The sequence below is a fragment of the Condylura cristata genome, unplaced genomic scaffold (assembly GCF_000260355.1).
Source record: "Condylura cristata isolate star-nosed mole 26May11 unplaced genomic scaffold, ConCri1.0 scaffold00013, whole genome shotgun sequence".
Taxonomy (NCBI): domain Eukaryota; kingdom Metazoa; phylum Chordata; class Mammalia; order Eulipotyphla; family Talpidae; genus Condylura; species Condylura cristata.
The window spans coordinates 24,003,692-24,013,927 of record NW_004567114.1 but is presented as its reverse complement, the minus strand read 5'-3'; the positions used below and the strand labels follow the sequence as shown (position 1 = coordinate 24,013,927).

Genomic DNA, 10,236 nt, shown 5'->3' with positions numbered 1-10,236 from the left:
TTTTATCCAGTCATCTACTTTTGGGCATTTGGGCTGCTTCCATGTTTTTCCAATTGTAAATAAAGCAGCAATAAACATGGGGGTACAGGTATCTTTTTCAATCAGTGTTTTTGTGTCTTTTGGGTAGATTATAGTATATGTTTTTAACATGCAGATGGCCCAGAGTAACCAGGGCTCAAGATATTTTAACAGTCAATACTTTTTACTAACTTACCCAAGGGAGGGGAATTTTCATTTGATTCTTAAAATCAAGATAACTCAATTACAAGTTTTCTTTAGTGTTTAAGAATATGAAACACTTACCACTCTAGAGTTTATAACTGATCCCAAGTCTGGTGCCTGATAGATCACTCCAGCAATGATATAGTAATCAGCCAATGGGATAACTAAAGCGGTTTTAGGAGGGAAGAAATTTTTTTATGAATATATGCACACAAGCTGCTTAGCAAATTTTCATTAAAAGAACTAAAATTTGCCCTTTTCCATGTTAAAGCTTAAAGGCACAGTTTTGGCAATTCCTGTTTTTATGAATAAAGCTGTATTAGAATCTACAGTCACTAAGTTATATGATTACATTACAGCTGCTGTAACACTAGGTGAGCAGCTGTAGCAGAGGCCATAAGGCCCACAGAGCCTAAATATTTACTCTGGCATTCACAGGAAAAAAAAAAAAAATCACAACTCTTAACCCAGAGGAGTGCTTCTCAACTTTTAATGTACATCTGAATATCTTGGCAACATGAATTCACAAAATCTGGAGTGATACAATATTGCTGTCAGTATTACTTAAACACAAGAAAGAGAGATTTAGCAAACAGGGTGAAAATTTCAGATGCCCTGAACTTGCCTTTGTGCACCAGTTCTGGGGCCTAAGGAAAAACAGCTGCTAGTGAGGCATGCCATTCAGTGCAGCTTCAGGTTCTCCTTCTCTGGGCAGGACTCTAGATCTTGAGTTTTGAAACCAAAGCCAATTTTAGTTTATTTATTTTCTTAAATTTCATTTTACATATATGTATTTTTTACATTACATTTCTGTACAATGTGTGAGTTCTACTCTCAAGTGTAATCCCCATAAAATTTATTTTCTGTTTGTATAGCAAAAACAGTAATGATTTTCTTAAATTTCATTACTTTATATGTATATATTTTTTACATTATTGTCATTTGTGCAATGTGTGATTTCTCTTCTCAGGTGTAATCCCCAAAAAACTCACATCACCAAGTCATTCATAAACAATCACCAGTCTCTTGTGCTTTTCCCTTCTGTTCCGATCCTTTCTTCTCCCTTGATGAGTCTCCAATTTATAGTTTGCCTGCTAGTTGTGTTTTTTGGTTTTCGTTTTTTCCTAATCCCTTGTTTGGTTCCCATATATCCCTGGATGATTAGTGAAATCATCCGATATTTTTCTTCTGACATATTTCACTGAGCATAATCCCATTTAGCGCCATCCATGTTGCTACAATGGCATGGGTTAATCTGTTGATTGCTGAATAGTAATCCATTGTGTATATATACCACATCATTTTTACCCAGTCATCTGTATTTGAACATTCAGGTTGTTCATCTCAGCTACTGTAAATAGTGCTACAATACAGAAGTGCAGATTTCCTTCAGAATGAATGTTTTTGTGTTTTTGTGTGTGTGTCAATTCCTATGAATGGAATTTCTGTGTCAATATGGCAGCTCCACTCTAGTAATTTGAGAGTCCTCCAAACAGCTTTCCATTGTGACTAGACCATCCTGCATTCCCACCACAAGTGTAAGAGGGTTCCTTTTTCTCCTCATCCTTGCCAGTATTTTGCCACCAGTTTGCTTAATATGTACTAGTCTCGCCCATGTCAAGTGGTTTCTCATTGTGGTTTTGATTTGCAATCCCTGATTATAAGTGAAGTAGAACATTTTTGTATATACCTGTTGGCCATTCATATCTCCTTGTTGGAAAAGTGCCTTTTTACAGCTCTTCTACCCATTTTTTGAATGGATTGTTTGGTTTGTTTTTGCTGAATCATGTGAACTCTTTGTCGATCTTTGAAATCATCAGTTGTATGGAGTGCAAACATTTTCTCCCAGTTAGGAGGGTGATTTGTTTTCTATTGTCTTTTTGCTGTACAAAAGCTTTCTAGTTTGATACAGTCCCAGCTGTTCATTTTTTCTTTCACTTTCTTTGCTTTGAGGATGTGTCTTTGAAGATTTTTCTAAGATGTATGTCATGGAGTATTTTGCCTATGCTTTCTTCTATATATGTTATGGTGTCAGGACTTATGTTCAAGTCTTTTATCCATTTTGAGTTGGTTTTGTGCATGGTGTGAGGTAGTATTCTAGATTTTTTTGTATGTGGTTTCCCTGCAGCATTTATTGAACAGACCACCTGACCACCTGTGTTTAATTGCATAGTCTTTGCTCCTTTGTCACACAGATTAGCTTTCTCTAGATATGTGTCTTTATTTTCAGTTCCACTGGTCTATGTGTCTTTTGATCCAGTACCATACAGTCTGAATTATTATGGCTTTGTAGTATACTCTGAAGTCTAGTGTGTGATGCTTCCAGTCTCTTTTTTAGTCAAGAGAGCTTTGGTTATTCGAGGGTTTTTTTTTTTCTTTTTTTTTTTGGTTCCATAAATTTTATTGATATTTATTCTATTTCTTTGAAGAATGCCACTGAAATTTTTATTGGGAATTGTGTTTAATTTGTAAATTGTTTTCAGTAGGATAGCATTTTAATAATGTTAATTATTCTAGTCCATCTGCAGGGAATTCTTCCCATTCCTCTGTGTTTTCTATTTCTTTTAAAAATGTTTTGCAATTTTCTTTGTATAAGTTTTTACTTCCTTTATTATTCCCAGATGTTTTAATATTTTTTGGTACAATTATAAATGTTTTTTTTTTATTTTCTCTTCAGACTGACTTTATATAATGATTTTTATATCCTGCTACTTCATTAAACTGGCTTATTGTTTGCATTAGATTTTCTGCAGAGCTTTTTTCATGGCATACACACATGGGACTATATTTCACTACTGGAGGAAGGATACATTTGATATTGCCCTTTGCAGGAATGGAGCTTACACCTGGAATCCTACAGATTGAACTTGCTAAGTTTTTTTTTCCCCTTAATGATTGGCTGTACATTCTTAGTGTACTGTCATAACAAACTTAGGGATGACTATACGCTGAGCCTGCTGAGTCCTCTTAGCAAAGTACTGAACATGTTACCTGGTCTTGGAGATCCCCAAAACAACCCAATCCAAAAAATAAGAACATACATTTCAGAAAGTAAACAAATCATGGTACTTTAAAGAAGAAAATAGTGGCTGAAATTTACACATTTACCTTGGGTAGGGGACTGCCGCTGTTGTTTCCGAATGATAAAAAGAATGGGCTCTTGAGCATGTAAAAGAATGTATTCCACTCCAACCATCTGACTGAAAACAGAAAACAACCAGATTTATAAATGCCCTATAATTTTGTAGAACACACAAGTTTAATATTAGAGAAAAATTGTAAATAGGATTGGAACTACCTATGTTTGATGCAAAAAAAAAAACAGAAGAAAAAAAACGGTTGTTCAGTAACACTATTTTCCCAATTAGACAGAACAGAGAGAAAGAACTGCTTTTTAAACAGAATTTAGCTACAAAAAATTCAAGGTAATTGTAAATCTGAGTTCAGACTGAAAAGTCACAAATACTGATGAACATTCATTCAGAAATGGCAACCAAAACACCATAATGCTTTTTAAGATCTACAAATATACACAAAGACTAACCATCTTGACTCTACATGTCAACCATATTATTTTATCCAACTAGAAAATATAAAAAAAGTATTATTCTAGGGCCCTCCCTGGTGGCACATCAGGTAGGATATAGCACTGCACACTTGCTGCAGCCGCTTCAATGAGTTCAATCCCCAGTCCCAGAAGTGACCCACATGGCACAGCAGACCTCTCCTGTCTTACCTGCTGCTCCCCTCAGCAGTGTATTTCATCTATCTCCTGTTCTGCTTCCCACTCTATGTCTGAGAGTCCTCTCACCACTCCTGCACTGGCCTGTAACCCCAGTTCTGTATGCATAAATTAATCTTAAAAAAAAAAAGTAACAATTTGCTCAATAGTTACAAATATTTGCTTAGTAACAATACTACTTAAAATAGGAGAGAAATTTAATTTCATGAGCCTCCCTAATGTCCAGTTGCAATTATCCAGGTGAAAAATTACACAGCTGTTTCAGAGACTTCTGTAATAGTAATAAATTCTTATTTGGTATCCTAAATTTAAAGAAATTTACTTTGCATTTGTTTAGCTAAAATTTTGCCATATAAGGAAAAATTTACGATAAATCAGACTATGCTTTTAAGATAACATATTAGATGTAGAGGAGACAGTTTTATGGTTGTCTTGTTAAGGTTAATAACTGGACTACTAAAATCACTCTCATCAGATCTACATCTACATTTTAATTGAATGATGATATATAAAATTATACAGAAAAATATTCCAGGATACAAGTGTCTCTAGCTGTCTCTCAGCAGCCACAGAGGACTAGGTTCTAAGTCTCCCAGACACCGAAATCCATGATACTCAAATCCCTTATAAGAAATTGCATAGTATTTACATAAAACTTACTCTCATCCTTCTGTACACTTTAAATCATTTTACAATTACTTATAATACCTAAAATAAGTTAATTGTTACACAGTTATTATACTATATATGTTCAGGAAATAATGATAAGAAGATAGTCTATATACGTACAGACAGATCCACCATAGGCTTAACTACATCAAATTCTTGAGCCTTGAACAGGGTTTGAACTACATGGGTCCACGTCCAAGTGGACCTACATCCCATATTCATGGGCTGTGCAACCCATGGATTCAAACCACCATTGGGGACCACTGTTCAAATCCACAAATGCAGAACTGGTAGACACAAAGAGCTGACTGCATTAATAGTTGTTTTGCTTGTCAAATTTGAACAAAGTGAAAACAGTGTTTCTTCCCAAAATTTCTATCTTGTACTTCTTTGTTACTACATTCACAGAGTTGGAAAATAACATTCACTGCAAAATGGCTACATGGCAAAGAGGCTTCATCCTTACAATAACTTACTTTAAGTGTTCTAATGTTAACCTCTGCATTTTGACCACTTCATTATTGCATGTCCTGTCATAAAAAGGATTGCTTCTTTCTGAAAAGTAATCCAGGACACTTCCACTGTTCAAAATAGGAATCCAGGAACTGTCAACCCAAGAGATTCCCAGCAGATTATCTATAAAAAAGAAACAAAACGATAAAGGTGACAAAAGAGAACAAAACCCAATTCAACAGACTTTTATTAAGAATCTATGTAGTAAGGCACTATAATATAAGGATAGTTGGGTCTTAACCTACAGTATTCTTACAGGCTAACAAAAGACATATGAAGTGATAAAGAAAGCAGAGACAACATTACACTATACCAAATGTTTCAACAAATGTGTTCTTATAGCACAGAAGAGTAGAATACTCTTCCTAAGGGTACAGGAGGAGGTGGATTTCAACACTATATATTAAAGAGTAAATAGAAGTTAACCATAAAGAAAAGTGGCAAAGTAATTCTAAGCAGAGAAAATATATATACAAAGATAAGATAAGAAGATATAAAAGCATATCATGTTCAGGGAGATTAGGTGAAGTGATAGTATATGAAAACTAAAGAGGCCTTTTTAAATATTGGAAACCCTTAATTTTTATGTTGACAACAAATTCAAAAATTTTCAAATAACATAACTGCCAAACAAAACACACCCACAGCCACCAGTCTATGAGAGCTTCCAATAAGGGACAGAAATAGATCAAGAAATTATTAAGGGGCAAATGATAAATTGAATGTCCTTAATTATAGTTATATTGTTTCACATTAACAATTATACTTAATCCCACTAGGTCTGACATAATCATCAATATACTTATACAAATTGGGTCGAAGAATTGAAAACTTCAATCTCTCCTATACAGCAAATGCTCCTGGCATCTTTGAAAAAACCAGACCTAATCTGATCTAACTAGTAGTTCTAAGCAAAATTAATTAAGTGAAGTATTAATCAAATGAGGTAAAACATGCTATATAAATTATAAAAGAGGAAACAAACAGATGCAGTAGTTAATGACTAATCAGCCCAGACCATAAGAGGATTCATCACAAATATGTCATGTCATAACCAGGGGGCCCCCTGGTGGCTAAGTCTCAGCACTAAGATGCTATCAGTAGCCACTGCAGCACAAGTTCCAGCCCTAGCCAGGGAGCTGACCCACATGGCACAGCAGACCTTTCCTGACTTGCCCGCTGCTTCCCTCAGCAGTGTATTTCTGTAGATCTGTATGTTCTGCTCCAATTCTGGTGAATCTTCTCACCTACCATATCCCCTGTGTTTCTGGTCTGCACCCCAACTCTTTTGTAGGCATAAATAAATAAAATCTTTGAAAAAGTCATGACATAAGCAAATATATAAGAAATTACATAATTAACATTTTCAGAAAAAAAAGATTTTCTAATGAAAAATCACTAAGGATAATCATTCTCAATTTTAAAACACTACAGTTATGAGCTTTGTTTAAAGCAATGTTCTTACAGATTTCTTACTTCCTTAGGAAAGATTATGGAGAAAAAATTTTCTGAAAGGTAATTTTAGGTTTCTCACTTAAATAGTAGAAACTAACATTTACAGATCATTTCAGCATTGACTGAGGAACAACTGAAGAGACTCTAATGAATTAGCCAATAAATATGGACATGAGTTGACAAGGAACTGGTGGAAAGTAATGGCAATGCACCGGAAGAAAAGGACAAAAGAGACATTTTTAGGAGGAAAAAGGGACAACTTCCTGAATGACCAAATATAAAGTCTCTGCAAGCTCTAGAAACGATAACTTATTTAGGGAAGCAATAGTAGTAAACTTGGCTTGGATACAGTTGGTTTGGATACACTGAATTTCAATATGGAATCAAATTCTCAGAACTAGGAATTACAAATCTTATCTGCCCCAAGCAAGAAAAACACAAGGAAAAGAATATTGACATTAGCAAATATCTGACAAGTTCATTTCCTTTGTCTTAGTTTTTTTTATCTATGTATCATAGTACCTCTTTGCTATATTACATATGCAAAATGCTTAGTATTTCATAATAATTCAATAAATGTTAATTGTGATGATGACAGTAGACCTGTGTCTACTTTAAGAATATAATGAATAAACTTATTTCTGGATTAATCACAGCTAATCTAGTTTGTGACTCTTTTTCCCTGTTTATGTCTTTGTCCTTTTTTCAAGAGATCCCTTTCATTCTCAAAAGAATATGAGTTTAATAGATAAATTAAATGGTCATATTTATGTCAAATTCATTTCAAGTGTCACTATCTATACAAAGTCAGCCTCTTCTTAGCAAGGCAGAAACAATGGTTTATGTTCTCATAGAAGTTTTTATATACTTTTATTGCATGGTATCAGGAATACAAATGTATTCCCATTAAATTTCAGCCTTTAGAGAACTGGGACTGTGTTTTACTCATCAGAAACTACCAGAAAACTATCTGCAATAGTCGGCAAATGTTTACAGATGCATATTATTAATGAATTATTGAAGGCCAAGGACAAGTACAGTATCATTTACTCGACTGGTCAAATAAAGGAAAAAACCTATGTGAAGTTTCATACAGAGGGGAAGGGCATTGGGGGGTAGTGTATGGGGTGTCCATGGACTTTGGCAGAAGACTATGCCCCGATGGATGGTCTGGTAACACATATGAAAAGGTGTGAGCCTTTATCTCTTGACACATACATGGTATGGAATACCAATGTTACCTCAATTAAAAAAACATGAAAGTTATAAAGTTTCATACAGGCCAGGTGAGACAACAAAGAGAAGATGCTGGGCTCATCTCCTCCACAAATTCACAACTAAATTACAACAGAGCAAAACTGACAACTCCTGAAAATAGAAATACAACTACCATATACATCAGGAGCAATGGTGTGATGGAAAAGGGTAGGAAAAAACCCTTAATTAAACTGTGTGTTTGCAGTTATACTGGCAAGCCAGATGGGGAGGGGTGGCCAACGTATGGGGAACCTCTGTTATTAACTTAGGGGCTCCACACCAGACTTGGGAAACCCATTACTGTATTGGAGAAGGGGATACACCTAGTTGGCATGCAGGACAGAGGATGCACCACAGGATACCTATCTGAGTAAGAGTGCAGAGTGATAACTGATCTAGAATAGTTGGAGCCTGAACCTGCAGGGCGAGCCAGAGCAGAACACCTGCTGTCTACCAGAGATGAGGGTACAATTTGCAACCTGAAGCTGTAATACTCAAAACATTGCCTCATCTCCACCCAAGGAAAAAAAACCTAGACAATAACTGAAAATTGTTACTAACCAGAGTAAGCAGTGGTCCTTAATAACAGGAGCAAGGGCCCCAAGGAAAAGAGAACACTGGTTTGTGGCCAAATCTTAGTTGTAGTTACAACCTCACCCTATATCTATAGTGTTCAACCAGTCTAGAGGATGAAGCAAACAAGCGTCTATAGGAAACATTTTGGCCAATGTACTGGCCTAAGGAAGGGGATCTCTATGGAGCCCCATCATGCAACTTGGACCCCCACAGCACAATAGGAAGTTAGAACTCTTGACGCTCACTGGAGGTAACCTATTAGAGATAGCTCATTACCAGCACCAGTACCCTGGTCACATGTACAGGTGCAAAGACAGCATTCTATGAAATAACAGACACCTAAAAATCCTGGGTAAACAACCCAGGATTGTACACAGCTTGTTGTAGAAGGGGTATAAAGACAAAACAAAACAAAACAAAACAAACAAAAAAAACCCTTGTTATAACCCATAAGAACTCAAAATAGAAAAGAGAACATATCACAAATACTCAAGTAAAAAATCCTGAACTTTCAAACCAGCAGAACTGCAAAATATGCCAGAAAAGGAGTTTAAAAAGTTCATCATCACTTTTAATAAAGAAGTGCTGGTCAAAACCACATCGATGAGAACAGCACACATTAAATAAAAAGTGCTGGAGAGGATTCAGAGAAAGTGGAATCCTACTACACCGTTGCTGGAAATGCAAACTGGTGCAGTCGTTTTGGAAAGCAACTGATTTACTCCAAAATACTAAAAATGGAAATACCATACTACCCAGCAATGTCACTCTAGGGCATCTATCCAAAGAACATGAATCCATCATTACTTATAATAGCTAGGACCTGGAAACAACTTAAGTGTCCAATGATAGACGACTAGACCCAGAAGAAATGATAAACCCAAAAATGGAATACTATTCAGCCATAATTAAAGATGAAAGGTTGCCATTTACAGAACATGTAAGGAGTTGTGGGAATTATCTGTAGTTGAATTCTGTAAGTTAAAACGACAGACACTTATTTGATATCTATATAGTGGATGATTCAACACAATAAAACACGTATAAAAACTAGGAGACACTAATAAGTAGTAAAGTTTCTGAAGTTAATCATACACATACACAAAGATTCAACAAATCTTGAAGTAACTACTGTTTCGATGCTCGAAGAAAACGACCTTGCCCTTAGTAACTGCTGGGAGTTCAATAAAGTATTACAAATTTAAAATAATTTAAAAAATAAAACCTCAGGAATTCATGCTCGGGGACGCGTCAGGAAATTATAAAAAAAAAAATAAGATAGTCCCTACGCTAAGTCGCACAAGAGAACCAATATGGTCGATCATTACCATAATCCCTACCCAAAGGCCACTCCTGCTCCCCGAAAGAGCCCCAATATTGTTATAGAGAAATGTGTGTAGAACACAACTGTAGGTCTGGAGGCTTAAAGTTCAGAGCTTCTTCTAACTCCTCCCGTTTCGACAGGTATAAAAGACCCCCGAGGAGCTGGGGAAAACTGCAACTTTTTGCGAATTATAGCCTTCGGTTCTTCACAGAAACCATTTACAACATCACAAAGGAATCTGAACCCTCCCTTCGCAAGTTACAAACCCCCAAATCAGACCCCACACAATCAGAAAAACAAAGAGTAACAACACTACTTACCTCGGATATCAACCGCCGCCATAATTCCAAACGCGTCAGCGAGCTCTCCTTCCGGCGCAGAACATACGTAGCAACGAGGACGACGGAAGCCGCGGATTGCCAATCTTAGCGAAGCAAAGAAGGAACGCAAACAAGGGGCGGAGACTGTGCGGCGGCGA

General features: G+C 36.1%; 1 protein-coding gene across 1 annotated transcript in view; it reads right to left on the bottom strand.

Annotated features, from left to right (window-relative positions):
* The window catches only part of MED6 (mediator complex subunit 6), a 19,144-nt gene extending 8,964 nt beyond the window's left edge, over positions 1-10,180 (bottom strand). Inside the window, exons 1-4 of the mRNA XM_004681731.2 lie at positions 10,079-10,180; positions 5,110-5,269; positions 3,331-3,422; positions 304-386 (exon numbers count right to left, since the gene is read on the bottom strand). Of these exons, the coding sequence (XP_004681788.1) occupies positions 304-386; positions 3,331-3,422; positions 5,110-5,269; positions 10,079-10,100 (357 nt within the window). The 5' untranslated portion in view covers positions 10,101-10,180. The remainder of the gene's footprint in view (positions 1-303; positions 387-3,330; positions 3,423-5,109; positions 5,270-10,078) is intronic.
* Between the last annotated feature and the right edge of the window lie 56 nt (positions 10,181-10,236).